Genomic DNA, 21,379 nt, shown 5'->3' with positions numbered 1-21,379 from the left:
GTACCAAAGACTCCATACTGATTTTTGCTAACGAGGAATGGAACTAATAATGGCCGAGCAAAGCAATGTCTCTGTTTGGGTGTTAGAACAATGAGCTATTCTTTCAGTGCCAAAGTAAATATTTCTGCCCTTGAGGAATAAGATGGAAGATTAACCTCCTGGACTATGTAGATAATTTTCACTGGGTTTCGCCCATCTTCTTCGCACTGTCCTACCCACTCTTACCTACCAAAGTCAGTATACGGAGCCTTTGCTATTAAACATTATTCATAGGTCATAGAATCCTAGCAGCATGACTCCATTGTCTGGACATTTGAGTTACAGATCCCCTGTTGCAGTCCTTTTGTCAGCCTGAGGGAAAATTGTGCCTTGTGTTGAGAAGCAAAACCACTTTCTCCTGTATCGCATAGACTGGATGGTGCAGTGGTTGGGAGCTCACTGGAGAGCTGGGTTCAGGTCCCTGTTCTGCTACAGTTTTCCCAAGTGACTAGGGGCCTGAAGTTTTAAATGGCATTTAGGCCCTAAAGAGGTTCTTAGTCATCTAGTGGGATCTCCAAAAGAAGGAGTACCTGGGCACCTACTCCGTGGATTTCCGTTGATGATAAGACTGCGTGAGAAATCATGCTGGATGCTTGTGTGATCCCAAGGATGCGTGACTGGCAGTAATGGGAGTAAACCGAACAGAGGGAAATGTGCAGTATGTGTCCCCAAACAATGATATCTGACAGACACTGCAATGCTCTCCTCAAGAGAAGCAATGTAAGCCCTGTTATTTGGGTAGACAAAGGCCACAAGAACATGCCATAGTGTAGACAATGATTGGCCACATTTGGTATTAAGGATACTTTTATTTATCATTTGTAAAGGTTAATAAACAATTAATGGATGGTTTGTGTAAGGTCCAACAGGTCAGTAGGTTACTTATAACCATGATTTGTAATCTTCTGCTGATGCCCTTAAAATCCTCTATAACAAGTACAGCTCATGTCCGTAACATGCTTATCACACCAGTTCACCCTAATTCTCAAGGTACCCTTAATATTAAGTGGGACCCAAAGGTCTTGCAATGGCAGCAGGAGGAATCACATGGTTGACATTGGTCTTTGTCTGTCTGGAGGTCCTGTTACTGGGCTAGGCCACATTTGCTGGTGATCACTAGAAATGGGTTTATTGGAAAAGGGAGGACCCCCATGAATAAGTCAGTGGGAGCTTTCTCGCCTTCCCCCTTGGCTAAAACTCATGGGAGGAGTGCTGGGGAAACATCCACGGGTCCCACTGCCATCTGCTCTGAGGTTCAGACATCCCTCCTACTGTAGGGTGGTATTTTCAGAACCATTCAGCACTGGCCTAACCTTGCACCCATTGAAATCAATGAAAGTTTCCTCATTGAGTCCAAGGGGAGCAGAGTTAGTTTTAACAATGAGTACTTTTGGCCATACCACCCTCAAGGCATGCCTGCACATGGAATAAATCCCTACTGTGTCTGCCAGTAGGTGATCCCAAAACTGCCTTCACCTACGCTAGTCTTTGTGTATGCGGGTGGAGGAGAGAGGAATGAAATTGCCTCACAGACAAATAATTTTGTAGCACTTTCTGCCATAGTTAGATCAGGAGACAGGAGTGCTGAATTCTCTTGCATAGGGATGTTAAATTCTGGCACAGATCCTTCAAGTCTAGGCCCCCACAGATCTTATTGTCTAAATAGGCAAAGGGGAAGAGGGAAGGGTACGCTGGGGTTGCCAGCTATCTAGGATCGTCATCAAACTCCTTGTGACTACAGAAAGTAATCCTGGAGATTTTAATAGGCTATTTTAAGAAAATAACACTACATGGGAGTGAGACATGACAGCCGTTTCCAAGTATCTAAAAGAGTGTTACAAGGAGGGAGAAAAATTGTTCTCCTTGGTCTCTGCAGATAGGACAAGAAGCAATGGGCTTAAACAGCAGCGAGGGAGGTTTAGATTGGATATCAGGAAAAACTGTCAAGGTGGTTAAATGCTGGAATAAATTGCCTGGAGAGGTTGTGGAATCTCCATCACTGGAGATATTTAAGAGTAGGTTAGATAGACATCCATCAGGGATGGTTTAGATGGTGCTTGGTCCTGGTGTGAGGGTTGGGGACTGGACCTGATGATCCATCAAGGTCCCTTCCAGTTATAGGCTACGTCTACACGTGAAGCCAACATCGAAATAGGCTATTTCGATGAGTAACGTCTACACGTCCTCCAGGGCTGGCAACGTTGATGTTCAACTTCGACGTTGCGCAGCACCACATCGAAATAGGTGCTGCGAGGGAACGTCTACACGCCAAAGTAGCACACATCGAAATAAGGGTGCCAGGCACAGCTGCAGACAGGGTCACAGGGCGGACTCAACAGCAAGCCGCTCCCTTAAAGGGCCCCTCCCGGACACAGTTGCACTAAACAACACAAGATCCACAGAGCCGACAACTGGTTGCAGACCCTGTGCCTGCAGCATGGATCCCCAGCTGCCGCAGCAGCAGCCAGAACCCCTGGGCTAAGGGCTGCTGCCCACGGTGACCATAGAGCCCCACAGGGGCTGGAGAGAGAGCATCTCTCAACCCCTCAGCTGATGGCCGCCATGGCGGACCCCACTATTTCGAAGTTGCGGGACGCGCAACGACTACACGGTCCCTACTTCAACGTTGAACGTCGAAGTAGGGCGCTATTCCCATCCCCTCATGGGGTTAGCGACTTCGACGTCTCGCCGCCTAACGTCGAAGTTAATGCCGCTACTTCAAAGTAGCGTGTACGTGTAGACATGGCTATAGTGTAATATGATTCTATGACTCTATGATCATGTTGTGGGGCAAAAATATTGCCTGTAACAGTTTCAGTCAGAGTTGGCAACATGGGTGGTAAGCAAAGGTCCAGCTGGGGAAGACAAGTCCTAGCCCTGCCCATTTGCACCAAAGTCCCTCTCCTTCTGCCTCTGAGGCCCTGACCCCCATGAAGCCAAGCATCCTGATCCCAGCCAGATCCTTTTCGGCTACCTGGAGGGCTTGGGGTGCATGGTGGGAAATGTAGGCAATTTTGGGAAGGCAAAATTTCCCACATTTTCCCTTACATACATAACCCTGGAGGCACTGAGCCCATGGCCTAGGGCGAGTGACGTCTCTGCTTGACAGCCTGAGCTAAAATCCAGGTGGTCTTTAGCTTGTGTGATAGAGCCCAGGGCTTCAGTCTATATGGTTGCAGGTTCAGTCCCTACTGCTACTGACCTGGGACAGTCAGGGTTTCACCTGTCTGCTATCTATCGTTGGTAACTCTCAGATACCCAGAAGGGCAGTGTCTCAGGCCAATGACCTCTAGACTACAATGTCTCATTGTAATAGAGCCCTTTCTAAGCTCTTAGCATATCTTCTCCCATGCACTCTTTTTCAATTAGCAGCTATCTGATGGCCACACTGCCAGGCAGCAGGTAGTTTATGCTGGACTGGAATGTACATCAAAATTCCTTGATGCTGTAGAGAAGAGAAAGAGTTACAATGGGTAGGGACTGGAATTCATGGCTAGGGAGTCTTCCAGCAGCTCAGAACTGCCCTTGCTTCACTGACTCTGTATGTGATCAGATGGGGTAGTTGACCCATTGTGTACTTCTATCAGAGGACTAGGGGGCGGGAAGGGAAATTATTACTCCATGCGCAGCACATAGGCTGCTGAACAGCTGCACAATCCCTGGAACTCCATGAGCTGGAGGGAAAGCTTTGGTCAAAGCAGTCAGAAGCCGTGCAATTGCTGCTTCATTCCCTTCCTCTTTCTCTCTGCTCCTTAGTTCCACATGCAGAGCCCTATTCTGTAAGTATGCACTGGCTGTCAGGCTTCTTCGGCCTGCTGAGCCCATCCCATGGGAAGCCTGGAAAATGGGGAAGGAAAAGGAGCTGGTGTGTGTGGGCAGCGGGGTGATGAACTCTCACTTTTTGCTCCCCACTGAGGTCCATGCTGACCTCTTGTCCCTCTGTGAGAAAGCCCTGGGCTGTCAGACTTTGGAGATGGGAGACTCTGAGTCAGATGGGGTTAGCAGCTGTTATTGGAATGGCTTTTTCGTCTCAACTGCATTTTGGCAGGGGGATTGTATCTGGGGAAGACACACCCCACAAGCCTGGGAGAACAGCCATGTGTCATCTGGCTAGTCTCCAGGGTTCACAGTGCAGGGGACAGGAGGACAAGATCATAAAGGTTACTGCGAAAGAAGCACGTGGAAAGTGAGCAATTCAGTCATAAATAGTCCGTTCCATTCCAATGTGTTTAATGATGCCTTTTGGTATAACCATGGCCTGACCTCAATCACAACCTATGCACCCACAGCAATGGGGTAGAAAGGACGTCAGGCTCACACCCACAGTGCGTGAGAAACTGCCCAAGTTTTCCCTCTTTTTCCACTCCTTTTCTTTGGCTCTTCTCTGCACATTGACTGCATATCTGGATGTGTGCTCAGGACAGATATGCAACTGTCTCTGCACCAAAAAGTTAGGACATCGCAAATGTTAGGTTGCCTGGGTGAAAGAGTAGGCTACGGGAGACACAGGCCCACAGTTGCAGGGAGGCGGTGCTGTGCAGAAGAGATTTCATATTCTTTGGTAGCAAGGCTGCTTGTAAAGGGTGGGAGATTTAGAGGTGATGAATGTCAAATGGTCCCTAACACATCTGCAATTTCTGGATCTGTAGGTTAATTGTTGTGATGTGTGTTTGCAAATGAAAACAGACAAACTCACTATATTTTGGGAGGCAGGAAAGGCTGGATACAGTGAGATAATGGACAGTATTAATCCTTCAACTCTGGCCCTTATGCATTTGGCTAAACTCCATGAGTGTAATGAACATGGGAGTTCTCAGTCTATGTCTGCACCATAGACCCACATGTTGGCACAGCTATGCTGGCCTAACCCCCTAGTGCAGACACAGCATATGTGGGCAGAAAAAGGGGTTTTGCCACTGTAGGAACACCATCTCCCCACAAGTGCTCTTTGATTGGCAAGGTGCATCTCCTGTGGCAGTTTTGCCTGCATAGCTGTGTCACTACCATGTCTGTTTTTTTCAATGTCCCTGACCAATGTAGCTATGCCAGTGGACATTTTAAGTGTAAACCAGGGCTAAGTCTAGTTCTTCATGTATACTCTCTGTTTCTTTAAGCCCGTGTGTGATTAGCAGAGCCTACTTAAGGCTGGAATAGCAGGCAGAGAACTTGCATGTGTGTGTAGCTTCCAGTCCAGTTGGCTGTGCTATGTTGCCCAGAGCCTGCTTGTGCAATGCCTGGATGTGGCTGCTTTCCCAGCCCTCCACTCTTCTTGAGCGTTGAAATGCATCAGGTTCTGCTCAGAAGTTTTGAAGAGGGGGCATCTTTAGCAATGCCATTTACAGACCAGTGATGTCAGAGAGAAGCCCCAGTCTGAGCGTCCACTGGGACTGCTCCGTACATCCTCTCTCCCCTGGACAGAAGCATAGGAGAGCCTTTCAGCCTGATGGCACTTACCACCAGCTGGCAGCCCCATACCTCTGGGCATAGGGCAGCACAACTTTGTATGGCAAAGAGGTGCTCAGTGCTGGGATAACTGCAGTGTGGGTCATTGGAAGAGAAGCCTGTATGCCGGGCTGTCCTCAGCAAGGGGAATTTGGTGAGTGTCTTCTGAGAGTGGAAAGCAATTGTTTTAGCTCCCTTGCCTCCCCCACATGGTAGCTCCTGTTGTTTGTCCTCCACTCCCACTCCACACAGCCAGTTCAGAATATGTAGTGGCAGAATAGTGAGCTGCTGAGGTCATGGAGAGAAAATTAGTCACATCCAAAGTGAAATAGCGAGGGCTGCAAGCCAAGGTCAGTTGATGAAGTAAAAGACTGTCACAAAATTTCTGCTAAAGCCTCTCTGAGATCCTCCTGGGAGACTCCAGGTAACCTCTGCGGGGGCAATTAAAATTCTTTCCCACTGCCGTCCCCCTGAGAACTCCAGGGGAATTATGAAAATCCCACTTCAGCAAAACTGGCTCTCGGTCTTTATGACTGGGGAGTCCAGGACAGACAGGGTTAAGAGCCTTTCTGAATCAGAGACTCTATCAAGTTCTGTCCCATATAAAAGGAAGGTCAAGGCAGAGTTTCATGAATGACTTCATTTATATATTTAACATCCCCTTCCCACAAGAGAAAAACCCACCTTGGCTACTGGCCACGACCACAGACAACCGTTTCTATGGAGAAAACAGTAAATATGAGCATGGTATGACTAAAGAAAAGGGTTTGCTTGGGTCTCGTTTCTGGTGGCTTCGTGCTTTCAGTTCCTGTGTGCAAGGGTGGGGTAGAAGAAGCAGGATAGACGAGGGGGGTGCAAGTTAATTCACATGATGTAGCTTTTTAAAAAAAACACAGTATCCATTCTGGTACGGAGCTGCAAGAGGAGCCCCTTCCTGGAGGGGGAGATGAGAAATCAGGGCTGGTCTGTGGACGGGAACATTGCTATACCCTGCCAGTGAGCTTTCCCTGTGTTCGCGCCTCCTCGCCAGCTCCTCTGAAATCTTTCTAGCACATGTGCCATAGGCGGCAGCACCACACAGATGGCAAAGTGGGGGTGAGTTCAGATAAGTTGTCGTCTAGCACACACAACAAGGGCTGGAAAACAAGCTGGTCAAAGACACAACGAGTATGCTGGCCAAGGTTCTCCAGGGTAGCTTATGATTGTGGCTGGCTGGCTGGCTTGAGGCACCTTAGTGACAGCTCTTGACAGCTGCCTGGGAAAGCACTTGGCGATGCAGTAATCCCCCAGTATGCGCAATTTTGATTTGCACGTAACTCGCATTAACATGAGTTAAGTGGAAATTGAAAGTGCTCCAGCCCCTGGTTCCCCCAGCTGGTGGAAGCAGGGAGGAAGCCCTCACAGTGGCTGTCTACCCACTGGTGAGGGGGCGGGGGTGAGCCAGGCAGGCAGACAGATGTGGTGATGTAACTTCTTCCCCGCTTCCCTCAGCTGGGGGAGCTGGAGAGAAGCTGCGCCTGGCTCTTGCAAGCCCAGAGGAGCCGGGAGCCAGGCTGCCACCTGATTCCCAGCTCCCCATCCCCAACTTGTGTGAAATTCGAGTTATGCAGGAGTGTGCAGGAACGCAACCCTCGCATAAGTCGGGAGACTAGTGTAATTACACTGTGGCTGTGTGGTCTATCAGCGAAGGCACTAGAGTGAGAATCAGGAGAGCCGTACTCAGTTCCTTGCTCTGCCAATCACCAGTTGTGCATTGTTGGATAAGTTACCGTGCCTCAGTTTCCCATTCCGCACTTTCTATATTGTCTGTTTAGACTGTGAGCATTTTGGGGCGGGAGACTTCTTTCACTATGAGGCTGTCTGTACAACTGCGTGTGCCAGATTAGTTAAAATGGTGCAGACCACTGTGGAAACACACTTATTCCAGTCTGAGTGGTTTTGCTTTATTCTGTCCCTGACAGATTTAAAGTAAATATTTGAAAATGGGCCTTGTTTAAACAAAACCAGCTTGTCCTTTGCAGACTTTTGCACGAGTTTATTTAAATCACTTCCCAATCGCTCCGTTAGTTAACCTGGTGCAGCTCTACATGTACTTCAGTCCCCACGTGCACTGGAGCACTGTGTACAAGGGGGCTTTGCACACGCACTTGTGGGTGTGACTGTGCTTACAAATCATAAGCATAACAAAGGCCTTGCTCTTTGCTCAAGCAATGCTTTGCTCAAATCCCTCCTTTATATATGTTTGCAAAAATATCTCCAGGTGCACATCTGCCCCCTGTAAGTCCTGCTCTTAGCCAGGAGCCCTCATTGACCTGGGAGTCAGGAGTGCTCATTGGGTAGGGTGGGGTTAGACAGACTCACCACTACGATGAAACAAAAGGCTTGAAACCCTCCCTACTGCAGCTTGAAACCCTCCCTACTGCAGCTGGCACCCGTCCTGAGAGGGGCCGTGAGTACCTCAGGTTTCTCTCTAGTACAGCTGTAGGCCAACACCTTTGAAAGCAGGAGTGCAACTGTGCAGGGCTGATGTTCTGCTGCACTGGAGCTGGACTGATTGGATCCCTGCCATGTAGAGCGTGCAGCTTGGCTCCCATGGCTTGTCCCTCTTGCACCAAGAGCCACGTGGCACTGCAAGAGGCGAGAAGGGGAGGAGCGGCTCCCTCTAGAGAATTCATGTTATCATCAGTGTGGGAACCTTGCCATGGCTTTATCGCTTCCTGCTGGCTCCAAGAGGTCGCTCTGCTGACAGAGGGCTTATTATCTGGAGGCTGGGACCTTCTGGAAGCATCCAAGGCTGGATTGGCTTCTGTGCAAGAGAGGAAGGAAACAACTCAGAGCTGGAGCCCTACCGAGTGATAGAGCTGGGTACCCTCCTCCGACAGTCCCTGCCGCAGTGTAGCAAGACAACCGCTTGGCACAGAAATCCTGATTACAATATAACTTCTCAGCTGATTAAGAGAACACATCAAGGTCTGCTCCATGTAGCACTCGTTCTCTGGGGGTGTAGGGCCCCCCGAACCTGGATTTGGATTTCTCACATCACTGGGCAACTTCTCAGCTTGAGGGCCTGGGATTTCTCAGAGCTGGTTCATTGTGATATAGAATATCTGCTGTTCTTGTAAAGTTACATTAATGTTACTGCAGGGGGCAGAGCTAACAATGCTGAGGGTAGAAATCCCTCCTTTGGGCTAGGCTCTGGAACAAATCCCGGCTTTGCATAGCTTGTACTCATGTGCTGAAGTCCCTTTCACGTGCACATGCTTAACTCCTTTCCTGAATCAGAACCATTATGTACAGAACAGCTACACAGCCAACTTCCCCTGTGCTTTAGCTCTGACCTAGGGTTTAGAGGCTGACTAAGGGTACAGGTGGCGGTCAATCATCTGAGGTTCAATTTAGGGCATCTACTGGGGCCATGCTAAATCGAGCTATCAGGGCTCCACCATCAACCCTGGTATTCCCTGCAGTTCCGAGGAGGAAAGGAAGTCTCTGGAAGAGTTCTCCTGTTGACCTCCCACTGTGGAGATGGCAGGAAAAATAGATTTAGGCTACATCGACTCCAGCGACACAGTTCACATAGCCGAAGTTGCATATCTTAAATTGATTTTTTTCCCCATAGTGTAGACCTGGCTTTGGTTTCCCAAGACTATCCAGTGCTTGATCTTTTATTGTTGTGGCTGCCAGAAAGGAACCAGGGTATCATATCACTGTGATACGAAGAGCTGCCTCCTGAGTGGAGAGCAAGACATTCTTTTCACAGGTCCTTTTTGGTCACTGCCAGGTGAGGCACAGGGAAAGCGACCATATTATCACACTGAAAAAGCAGGACATCTATCCTGCAGCAGGTGTGGGTGTAAGTTATGAGATGCAAGCCCCATACCTTGTATCACCTGAGACCTATCATAAAGGTGCTGCAGGGAGACTTTTCCTTGCAGTCTGGGCTTTCTCAGCAGCTCTGCTGCTGAGGCAGTGATGGTTGGAAAACAGAATTTCTGTCTTGTGGGAAATTGCAATATTTTGGGGGGGCAAAATCCAAATGAGAAATAAAATCTGAAATATTATAATTTTCCACCAAATGAAAATTTGGAAAAAATGTCTGATGAAGCGGGTCTTTGCCCACGAAAGCTTATGCTCCAAAATATCTGTTAGTCTGTAAGGTGCCACAAGATGACTTGTTGTTCTCAAAGCTACAGACTAACATGGCTACCTCTCTGATACTTCATAGAACTGAAGCGTGTTAAATGGGACCCAACCAGTGCTGTTTTCCAGGATATCTTCTGTTTGTGTGTGTCACTTGGAACTGGCTGCTTGCATTGAGACTGCTTTTCCCTTCTGGTTGGCAGATTGACAGCGCAGTGGAGCCTGGAGGATGAGGAAGAGGCAGCAAGAGAGCGGCGCAGAAGGGAACGGGAGAAACAGCTGCGATCCCAGGCAGAAGATGGCTTGAACAACACTGACTTCTCCTCAGGGAGTGGGGTGCCAGCACAAGAAAATGAGTAAGAATAGCTTGAGTGTGGAGCACGCTTCAAACAGACATCATCCTGGTGTAAAAAATCCTTACCTCTGTTACACAGACCCCCTCGCTGTGCTGCTTTCCCTTAGGGTACGTCTCCACTGTGTGGAAGATCCGACTCAGTCAGGGTCCATCTCCCAGGGCTTGATTTCGCGTACCTAGTAGGGACACATGAAGTCGAACTATCTGGGGTTAGCAGTCAACCCCTGTACTCCTTGACATCGCAAGGAGTAAGGGAAGTTTCTCTTATCGACCTCCCTCTTGAGGACAGCTGTAGCTAGAATTGCATATCTACAATTGACTTTAATGTCTAGTGTAGACCTGGACCTAGTCTGGTGTTGGCTGAGCCACATATAAATGTTGATAGTCTTGTCTTAGTATTGACTGGCAAAGGAGAGGGTTAGAGCTCAGTTAGATAGGCTTGTGCTTTAAGATCCAGAGCTCCCAAGTTATATCCCTGTGGCTAACAACATTTTCAGGGAGCAGCTTTTAACTTTCCAGTGACATGAAAATGCAGTAGGCAAGGATTAGAAATGAAGACCGTTCAATAAGTGTTAAATCAAGGAATAAGACCCCAGTTCAGCAAAGTATTTAAGTACAATTAACTTTAAGGATATGTATACTTCTATGGAAGTCTACAGAATTTGTTTAAGAACATTAAGAGTTCTGTAGGATCAGGGCCAAGTTAGACAAGAAGTAGAGATGATTGAGAAAATAGCGAGAATTTCACTGTTGATGGTAATACAGTTAAGCATATATATAAGTAATTATGGCCATGTCTACACTGGCACAAAACTTTGAAATGGCTATGCAGATGGCCATTTTGAATATTACTACTGAGGCACTGAATCCTATCAGCTGATAGGAATAAGGGGATTTTGAAGTTGGCGGGATCTTTTCGAAAAGGACCCTGTCTGGACAAGCTGCACAGGAGTGAAATGTGGCAATTTTGAAGAGCCACAATTTTGAAGACAGCATGCTAATGAGGCGCTGAATATGCATTTTAGTTTCTCGTTAGTAATCTTCGAAATGGCCATTTGTATGGCCATTTCAAAGTTTCGTGCCAGTGTAGACGTAGCCGATAAGATCAAGGCCCAGGCGTGTGTGCCGACACACAAAATCAAAATTTCTTTGTAAAAAATAGTTAAATGAAACCCTCCTGAATTATTCATGAAAAATAATTCTGTCTATTTGTTTTTTGTTTTTTTTTGAAAAAGTGCAGTATTTTTCATGGGAAGAATTCAATTTTTTTCCATTATTTAAAAAAAAAAAAACCCTCAAGATTTTGATTTCCAAATTCTTGTGAAAATGTTTCCAATTTTTTGTGAAAATCATTTCATCAATGTTTGGAAAAAAATAAATATTTCTGCCAGATCTAAAAAGAAACATATTTAATTCAAAATGTAAGATGTGTCATGTAATGTTAATTGAAAGCATTTCTAGGCCATCTTTTACAGAAGAGTCATAAAGAACTTTACAAACATTCACTAACAAAGTTTCAAATCATTTTGCTGAGGTAGATGCTTCAATTTTACGTATGGCTAGAGGAACAGAAAAAGTAAGTCACTTGCCCAATGCATCAAAGCAGTAGTTACAGTAAAAAACTTCACTCCTAATAATGCCAACACTGAGGCCCTGCCCTGCAAAAATTTGCAAAGATGCTTAACTTTATGGCTTGTGAATGGTGTCATTTACACCAAGCAGCATAGTTTACAATGTCACTGCTTCTAAAGAAGTAGGTCTGTCCCAGAAAAGCTTATCACTTAATAAATGATAATTATGTTAGTCTTTAAAGTGTTACAGGACTGCTTTTTTGTAAGGGGGCTACCTCTGTGTGACTGTTTACACGGTGTAAAAATTAAGCACTTGCATAAGCCGTCACAGAAGTGGGGCCTTATTAATGTGCATAGTTTTAGTTGTCCTGTTAGAGAGAGTGTAAAAGGCACACCAGAACAGAGAAGAAAAAAAAAGTGGGGGGAGCAAATACAGAAAATGGGATTGATCCTTTTGTCTTATATGATACAAAGGGAGGTTGGCACTTGCTGGAAATACATAAATGAATGGGAACAAAATTCCCAGCTGCATTAAGGGCAGGGAGACCTGCCCTAACCAGATCTGACTTTTGCAGGATCCTGGGGCTCATGGTTATTCTTTTTCTGTTGACAAGCAGGGATTCATTGCACAGTCTGAGTTCCCATTGATTTTACTGGGCATTAGGTATGCTAGGAAAAGTGTCACGGCTCAGGATCCAAGTCAAAATCTTGGCACCAAAGTGTTTAAATGTGGGCACCTGGAACCCTATTTAGGTACCTAAATAAAAGTGGTCTGAAAATTGTATTTAGGCAGCTAAATAGGGTCTTAGGAGGGTAACTATGGGCAGATGTGTTTGGAGATTTTTGATCTGGGTGATCAAAGATCTGAGTATTACAATGGTAGCTTAAAATAGTGGTAGTTGTTGATAAATATCAGCCCCAAGGAAGGAAGAGGAAGGGGGATGTATCATGCAGAGCAGCCTCACTTTGAGGATGGGGAAAAGATGAGAAGCTTGTGGGCGTTTTTCCACCAGGGCCAAGAGAGAGCAAGGCAACCCATGCTAGGATAATGCGTCTCTTTGTTCTCTCTGCTGAGCAGATGGCATAGAAGTTTATGAATCTGTTCTTAGAGCTGAGCTGGTCCCTTAGCTCAAACAGTGTCTTTTTTTATTATTATCATTATTTCTTTTTTTTAGGTCCAGAGGTCTTGGGTTCAACTCCTCATACAAAAACACATGTAAAGAATTGTAGATAGCATGCTGAGGGCTAGGGAGGTAGCTGAGAAATCTGTGTATACCATTTAGGTAGGGACGAGTCTGGACCCAAATCCAATGTCAAGATGCCCCAGAACAACCGGGAGCTTTGATAGTAAAATCCATCCTCCCTGCTGGCTAGTTTGACTTCTGGCTTTTATGGACAGGCCTTAGCCAGTTTTTCTGCTTTGTTACACAGTCACATCATTAGCACTGAGCTGTCATGCCTCACTCCATCTTAAATCGTGTTTCCTTCTCTCCAGCCTCTTCTGCAGCTGCTGACGGCCACCTGGGCTGCCTTGCTGAGCTGGGGTCAGCGTGCCATTAATCTTCCATAAGCCTTTGCTTTCTCTTGTGTAAACACCACGCCCCCATGCAGTGACTCACCCCATTCATGTAACATCTCTGTGTAAACAGGCCCTCAGCATTTCCTTGGGGGTGAAGGGCTTTGCACAGCCCCAAAAGAAACTCTGGGTTACAATTTTTCCAGACAGCTGTGTTGGCTTCCCTGTAGGTTTGAATACTGGAGGGGTGCCAAGCCCTTGGAGTGCTGTTACACTGGCCCCTCTCGCATCCATTTTATTTCTCCTTCCTGGTGAACTTGAATTCTGATGGGGTAAGGGAGAGACGAGGCGGTCAAATCAAAATGGCCCCAAACTACAGCCCAGTGGTATCTGACCTTTGGGACAGGTTCATGAGCATCACAGAGGCAACGGGGACCATCTGTTGGAGGGTTGCTGCAGAGCATAACACTCTCTCTGTCCCTGGCAAAAGGAGCAGCAACGAAGGATCCTGTGGCACCTTATAGACTAACAGAAAAGTTTTGAGCATGAGCTTTCGTGAGCACAGACTTACTTCATCAGATGCTGGTCTTGGAAATCTGCAGGGCCAGGTATAAATAAGCCAGAGCAAGGGTGGGGATAACAAGGTTAGCTCAGTCAGCAAGGGTGAGGCTTACTACCAGCAGTTGATCTGGAGGTGTGAACACCAAGGGAGGGGAAGCTGCTTCTGTATTTAGCCAGCCATTCGCAGTCTTTGTTCAAGCCTGAGCTGAGGGCATCGAATTTGCAGATGAATTGTAGCTCAGAAATTTCTCTTTGGAGTCTGGTCCTGAAATTTCTTTGTTGTAGGATAGCTACTGTTAAGTCTGCTACTGTGTGGCCTGGGAGATTGAAGTGCTCTCCTACAGGTTTTTGTATATTGCCATTTCTGATATCTGATTTGTGTGTGTTTATTCTTTTACGTAGAGACTGTCCAGTTTGTCCGATGTATATAGCAGAGGGGCATTGCTGGCACATGATGGCATAAATTATATTGGTAGGTGTGCAGCTGAATGAACCCACGATGGTGTGGCTGATCTGGTTAGGTCCTGTAATGGTGTTGCTGGTGTAGATATGTGGGCAGAGCTGGCAACGAGGTTTGTTGCATGGATGGGTCCCTGAGATAGAGTGACTGTGGTGCGGTGTATAGTTGCTGGTTAGGATTTGCTTCAGGTTGGCAGGTTGTCTGTGGGCAAGGACTGGTCTGCCTCCCAAGGCCTGTGAAAGTGGGGGATCATTGTCCAGGATGGGTTGTAAATCCCTGATGATGCGCTGTAGAGGTTTTAGCTGAGGACTGTAGGTGATGGCTAGTGGTGTTCTGTTGGTTTCTCTCTCAGGCTTGTCCTGTAGTAAGAGGCTTCGTGGCACACGTCTGGCTCTGTTGATCTGTTTTTTCACTTCCTCAGGTGGGTATTGCAGTTTCAAGAATGCCTGGTAGAGATCCTGTAGGTGTTTGTCTCTGTCGGAGGGGTTGGAGCAAATGGGGTTATATCTTAGTGCTTGGCTGTAGACAATGGATCGTGTGGTGTGTCTGGGATGGAAGCTGGAGGCATGAAGGTAGGCGTAGCGGTCAGTGGGTTTATGGTGCAGGGTGGTATTGATGTGGCCATCATGTATTAGCACCGTGGTGTCCAGGAAGTGGATCTGCTGTGTGGACTGTTCCAGGCTGAGGTTGATGTTGGGGTGAAAGTTGTTGAAGTCCCGGTGGAATTCCTCCAGAGTCTCCTTCCCATGGGTCCAGATGATGAAGATGTCATCAATGTAGCATAAGCAGAGATGGGGTGTTAGTGGACGAGAGCTAAGGAAGCGCTGTTCCAGGTCAGCCATGAAAATATTGACTTACTGAGGGGCCGTGCGGGTACCCATAGCTGTGCCACTGATTTGAAGGTATATATCATCGCGAAATCTGAACTAGTTGTGTGTGAGGATAAAGTTACAGAGCTCAGCCATCAGATGTGCTGTAACATCATCAGGGATACTGTTCCGGACAGCATTTATTCCATCTTTGTGTGGGGTGTTGGTACAGAGAGCCTCTACATCCATGGTGGCTAGGACAGTGTTTTCTGGTAGGTCATGAATGTATTGCAGTTTTCTCTGGAAGTCAGTGGTGTCTCGGAGATAGCTGGGAGCGCTGGTGGCATAGGGTCTGAGGAGAGAGTCCACATAACCAGACAGTCCTTCAGTGAGAGTGCCAGTGCCCAAGATGATGGGGCGTCCAGGATTTCCAGGTTTGTGGATCTTGGGTAGTAGGTAGAATAGCCCCGGACGGGGCTCTAGAGGTGTGTTGGTATAAATCTGTTCTTGTGCTTGTGTAGGGAGTGTCCTGAGCAGATGGTGTAGTTTTTTAGTGTATTCCTCGGTGGGATCTGAGGAAAGTAGCCTGTAAAATTTGGTATTGGAGAGTTGTCTGGAAGCCTCCTTCTGGTAGTCAGATCTGTTCATAATGACAGTAGCTCCTCCTTTATCTGCCTCTTTGATTATAATGTCAGGGTTGTTTCTGAGGCTGTGGATGGCATTGCGTTCCACATGACTGAGGTTGTGAGGCAAACAATGCTGTCTCTCCACAATTTCTGCCTGTGTGCGTCGGCGGAAGCATTCTATATATAGGTCCAGACTGTTATTTCTACCCTCAGGAGGAGTCCAAGTGGAGTTATTCTTCTTGTGCTGCTGGGAGGGTGTCTGTGTAACGGTGTGCTGGTCAGTGTTGTGTTGAAAGTATTCTTTGAGTCTGAGACGGTGAAAGTAGGCTTCCAGATCACTGCAGAACTGTATTATGTTTGTGCGGGTGGTGGGGCAAAAAGAGAGTCCCCGAGAAAGAGCAGACTCTTCTGCTGAGCTGAGTGTGTAGCTGGACAGATTGATGATATTGCTGGCTGAGCTAGTGGTACCACTGCTGTGGCTCTGTGTGGCAGGCAGGAGTTTAGACAGCTTGCAGTCCTTTTTCTTCTGTAGAGTAGTGAAGTGTCTAATGTAAATCTCCTGTCTTATTTTAGTAAAGTTCAGCGGTGTGGAAGTTTGTGTTGAAGGTTGGTTTTTTATGAAAGACTCCAGATTTGAGAGCTCTTTTTGACATTCTCCTGTTTGTTGTACAGGATGCTGATTAGGTGGTTCCTCAGTTTCTTCGAGAGTGTATGGCATAATCTCTCACTGTAGTCTGTGCAGTATGTAGATTGCAAAGGATTTTTCACCTTTAGTCCATTTGGTATGATGTCCATTCGTTTGCATTTGGAGAGAAAAATGATGTCTGTCTGAGTTTGTGCAAGCTTCTTTGTGAGGTTGATAGATTTCCATTGGCAAAAGGAGAATACCCCCAACTGACATAATGGCCTTTACTTGTGTCTATAAGGGCTGAGCTTCCCAGTCAAGTATGCTCCCCAGGGATTTAAGACACCTGGCGTTTTTTCCTGTCTCTGCCATAGTGTTCCCTGAGAGTCCCGGACAAGCCTGTGCTTCAGCTGCTCATCAGTAAAACAGGAATCAGACTTCCTACCCTGTGTGCACACAATTTGTTTTGGTGGTAGACTGTTTATTTGTATATATCGAGTCAAGCACAGTGTGCTGCTCAGAGCCTTTAGAAGCTACAGAAAGAGTAGATCTTAACCCGCTTGCACCTGTGACCTTGCCGCCTGTCATCCTGTCACTAAGGCAGTAAGGGAAGGGCTGATGTGAAAAAGCCATTGCGAGAGGGATAGCTCAGTGACTAAAGCATCAGCCAAGCAAACCCAGGGTTGTGATTTCAGCCTCTGAGTGGGACTTCTAAGGGTCTGGGGCAGTTTAGATTTTAAAAAAATCCTTCAGGCACGGTGATAGGTCCTGCGGTGAGTGCAGGGGGCTGGACTCATGACCTCTCAAGGTCCCTTCCCATTAAAAAATACAAAACAAAACCCTGAAATAGGTTCTTGGCTTCTCCATCAGATGACCATCTGATTTGGGACAGGAGTGAATGCCACCCCTGTTACCAAAGATCCTGGCACTATGAGAGTCCTGTGGGCTATGTGGGTACCTAAAGCTGGCCTCCTGTGTCTCTGTTGTTGTTCACTGTCCCATAGCTTGTGACAGCTAATTTTTTGTCCTCCAAAGACTCAGCTGCTGGAGTCATGTGAATAGCAGGTTCTCAGCTTTCATTTTTAAAGCTGTCAGTTTCTTGCCCTCATGGTTGCAGAGAAAATCTTGGAAAATGTAACACAAGTGCTCCCTCCAGGCTCCGTATGCAGAAGACAAACAAGACCCTTCACCACACTCATTTATCTATTTCTATCTCATTGTTTTTAAGCCCATCTCTAGATTTCTTGAGGCCCGACTTGTGATTTTTTAACACATGGGGTTGGTCATGCTATGTCTTGGGTATCTCAGTTGAAATCCCCTCAAGATGATGGTGAAGGACAGGTGAAGCAATGAGAAAAAAAAAGGATCAAAGCTGCTCTGCAACAGGCGGCCGTGAGACTTGGAGAGCCCATCCCCCTGCTGCTCAGCCGTGTGCTGGGCTCTGTTTGTGTCTTTTGTTCAGTCACAGTCCTTGGGCTGCACAGAGCTTTGGAATGTGAGCTGTAGACTCTGTGCCAGGAGGCAGTGGAGCTCTGCAGGTTCTTGCCAGTTGTGTAGAAGTTCTTCTTCCCCTCCTTTCTCTCCTGTGGAGTTTTCCCGTCAGCCCTGGAAACATAGGAAATCTTTCCAGAGGTTAAGCTCCTCTTGGTCAGCGTACAATAGGCCTGTGGAACCCATTGCTAGAGGAGGTTGTGAAGACCAAGACTTCAACAGGGTTCAAAAAGAATTAGCTAAATCCATGGTGGTAGCCAGGATGGGTAGGAATTGGGCTGGAAATGGATGGCAGGAGAGGGGTCACCTTGATGATTACCTGTTCTGTTCACTCCCTCGGGGGCATCTGGCATTGGCCTCTGTTGGAAGACAGGATATTGAGCTACATGAACCTTTGATCTGACCCGGTGTGGCTGTTCGTGCGTTCTTAAGTCCCCACTCCCACCCCTCAGACTTTTTAAGAGGCAGAGGATTGAATATTTGTCTGTGCCAACCTATGCTGGTTGTGCGCCAACTCAGCAACTGGCAGAGAGTGGCCTGGTGAGAAAGGAAGCTGCTGACAGGTGTGCTTTCAGGAGCATTTTGAGCAGCTTGGTGGTTTGAGCATTGGCCTGCTAAACCCAGGGCTGTGAGCTCAATCCTTGAGAAGGCCATTTAGGAGTCTGGGGCAAATAGATTGGAAGGTTGGAGAAGGGAATCTGTGAGGGATGGTGCTTGGCCCTACCAAGAGGGCAGGGGACTGGATTCAGTGACCTCCTGAGGTCCCTTCCAGCTCTATGAGATGTGTATCTTCATATATTATTAATCTGAATGGAAAAGTGATTCAGAAAACTGACACCCCTTCACTGCTCATACCTGAAGCCTTGGGGGCCCATCCACTTCTCAACGGAGACAATGACAGAACTCCTCTTGCTTTTCTTAACACCAGGGCTCTACCCTCTTGAGTCATATCTATTTATTTTGCGATAAGACCAAGTTTGAAAAACTGCTACGAGCAGCGAAGAGTCCAGGAAGACACAGAAGAGCAAAGCCAGATTGTGTTCTGCCTCATGCATCGGCAGTAACAGTTGCTGTCTACAAACTAATCCCAGAATCCTTATTGCTGGCGATGAGGCATGAAGCGGAAGACACATAGGTAGAGTGACCATCCTTCCCATCTTGGGTGGGACGGTCCCTTATTTGGGAAGCCAAAAAGTCATCCCAACTTATTTTTTAAAAGGGACGAATTGTCCTGTATTTAGGTCCTCTGGGGCTGGGAGTGGGGTTGGGAATGCCTGTGGCTGCTGCTTCCCTGGGGTTTGGTGCAGTGAGGAGGAGCTGCCCCTCCCCCCATATCTCCTTGTCGTGTATTTGGGACAGGGAGACATGGTCGCCCTACACATAGATAGCTTTGTACTGCCGGATGAGGGCCAGTCTATCTAAGCTACTTACCTCGCAACTCCCCCCACACCTCTGATCCAAACACCTTATCGTCTGCAGTGCAATTATCCTCCACCTCCCCCTGTGGCGGAGAAAGTGTTATTATCCCCATTTTAAAGATGTGGAATCAAGGCACAGAGAACTTAAGGGCCATACCCAAGGCCGTGCAGGAGATCTGGGCCAGGGATTAAACTGAAGTTCCATGTTTGAACTCTATCCACTGGACCATCCTTCCTCTCTCACTCATCCATTGCTGTGCATTGTGATGTACACCAGGGTAAAGTGCTTTTATTATCATTTGCTAGTGTTTGCGCCCACTAGACACTAGTCTAGATGCCACACACAAGCTGCAGGGAAAAGGGGAGTGAGACCCTGGGATGCTAAGTGCATTGCAACAGTCTCTTTTGTCTGACCAACCCATGCTTGGAGCAGGACCAAACCAAGATGTGAAGGCACAGATGGGCTGAAGGCCTCTCTAGCTTATATCTGTATTGCCTGTGACCCCACAAGACCCTCTAGGGAGCCAGGAATCAGGAGGAGGAGCACAGAGGACAGGGCACTGTCTCTGATGGCCCAGGAATGGGGGTGATTGGAGTTGCTGCGCTACTCAGGAATTCCCCTTATCCCAGGGGAATTCGTAAGTGGCTGCTTTAGGGTGCTCTGCAATATGGTTGAAGTTGCTTCATGACATCTCCTTAGTGAGCATGGATGGGATTTGACCAACCTGGCTCCTGATGCTGTGAGTGCATGAGAGGAGCTAACTAGAGGAAGGCTGTGCTGGCCAAGTTAGTGAGAAGGGCAGGCCCATGACTAGACCAGCTTGGGGCTCATCTACACCCATTTGTATCCTTTGCTGTTCCACTGTTCTAATCTGTCTCCTGCTGTGTTTCAGGTTTGAATTTAAACCCTCAGGAACCTCAGAGCTGGAAGAGGATGAGGGATTCAGCGACTGGTCCCAGAAGCTTGAGCAGCGCAAACAGAAATGGGCTGGAGAGGGAGCCCAAGAGGGGGAGCAAACAACCCCCAGGGAATGGAGAGAGGCCCAGGAAGCAGCTCCTACTTGCCGAGGAGAAAGGTACAGCAGGGAAGGGGCTCTGCCCAGGAGGTGTTCTCTTGCTGAGTGCAAGCCCAGAGCATAACAAGGTGAGGAGATGTAGCAGGAGAGTTTGGGCCGAGCTGAGTCTGCAGGAAGGACTAGTCTGACCACTCACTATAATTTGTGCTGTTGCAGTGAGACATGCTCAGATCCCAATGCCCCTAAACTTTGGGATGGTTGGAGTCTGATGCAGCATCTATTGCTCTGGGGCAGACTCTGTACTGTAACATACCTCCAGGAGGCACAGCACTGAAGGTTAAATCCAAGGGCGCAAGGACAAAGTTGGCTTTGAGACACTTCTGAGTGATCTCCAGCATTACTTAGGCAACCCAGGAAGTTGTTCTAAGATATGAGAACCTTCCTGTGGGCCTCTGGCTTGTGGCTCCTCCCTCTCCTTCTCAGCACCTCCTCCAGCAGTAGAGTTCTCAGGAAAGGGGCAACATAGGGCTATTGTATGCAGCTGAACGCAGGGCTGGTGCCTGGAGAATTCTCTGTAAGGTTGTCTCAGACAGGCTGCTGATTGTCACTGTACATCATTTGAGATGGTCCCCCCTGCACGCCCAGCTGAGAGGCTAGGCCTTTAGCTATGGGCAAGCCTAGGCTCACCTGTCCTAGTACCAGCAATAGATATACCCCCAAATCCCTGAATTGCCTCTGGTCCCTATCCTCCTACTGGGCTGAAGCCTGGATCAAAACTCTTCACTCAGGGGAAAACATAGCTGGAGCTGAACAGCATGAGTCAATTCCATTGTCAGCCTGATGTTATTGGGACTTTTGTCTCAAAATGTCTTGGTCCATTTTTATCAGCAGGATAAAAAGCTGCATAATTACCATTACATCAGACAGAATACAGCTTTCTCTCTCTAGCTTAATGTCATTGCAAACACCTCGGCTAAATCAAATCTGAAAAAAGGTCTCCTCCCTCTTGTTTAAGGTGCTTATCCCTACAAATGTTCACCTGTTCTTAACTTTACACAGCACTCCTCCCATTGACTTCAATCAGATTTGCAGGGCTGGGGCCTTTGTTATGGATGAGCCCATTTCCCCCATATCCTACCTCCTCACTTTCACCTTTTGTGAAGCTCTCTTTCAGGAGACAAGTATTGGGGTGGTAGCCGTGTTAGTCTGTATCTTCAAAAACAACAAGAAGTCCTGTGGCATCTTGTAAACTAACAGATATTTTGGAACATAAGCTTTCATGGGCAAAGACCTGCTTCATCATCTCTCTG

The 21,379-nt window shown here is 47.4% G+C and overlaps 1 protein-coding gene across 2 annotated transcripts in view; it reads left to right on the top strand.

Moving 5' to 3' along the window:
* The window catches only part of LSP1 (lymphocyte specific protein 1), a 95,676-nt gene that overhangs the window by 35,564 nt on the left and 38,733 nt on the right, over positions 1-21,379 (top strand). For both annotated transcript variants that reach the window (XM_074997823.1, XM_074997824.1), the window contains exons 2-3: positions 9,825-9,977; positions 19,947-20,129. In XM_074997823.1, coding sequence (XP_074853924.1) covers positions 9,825-9,977; positions 19,947-20,129 — 336 coding nt within the window. The remainder of the gene's footprint in view (positions 1-9,824; positions 9,978-19,946; positions 20,130-21,379) is intronic.

Source organism: Carettochelys insculpta, chromosome 6 (genome assembly GCF_033958435.1).
Source record: "Carettochelys insculpta isolate YL-2023 chromosome 6, ASM3395843v1, whole genome shotgun sequence".
NCBI classification, from domain to species: Eukaryota; Metazoa; Chordata; order Testudines; family Carettochelyidae; genus Carettochelys; species Carettochelys insculpta.
This window is presented reverse-complemented; position numbering and strand designations above follow the sequence as displayed.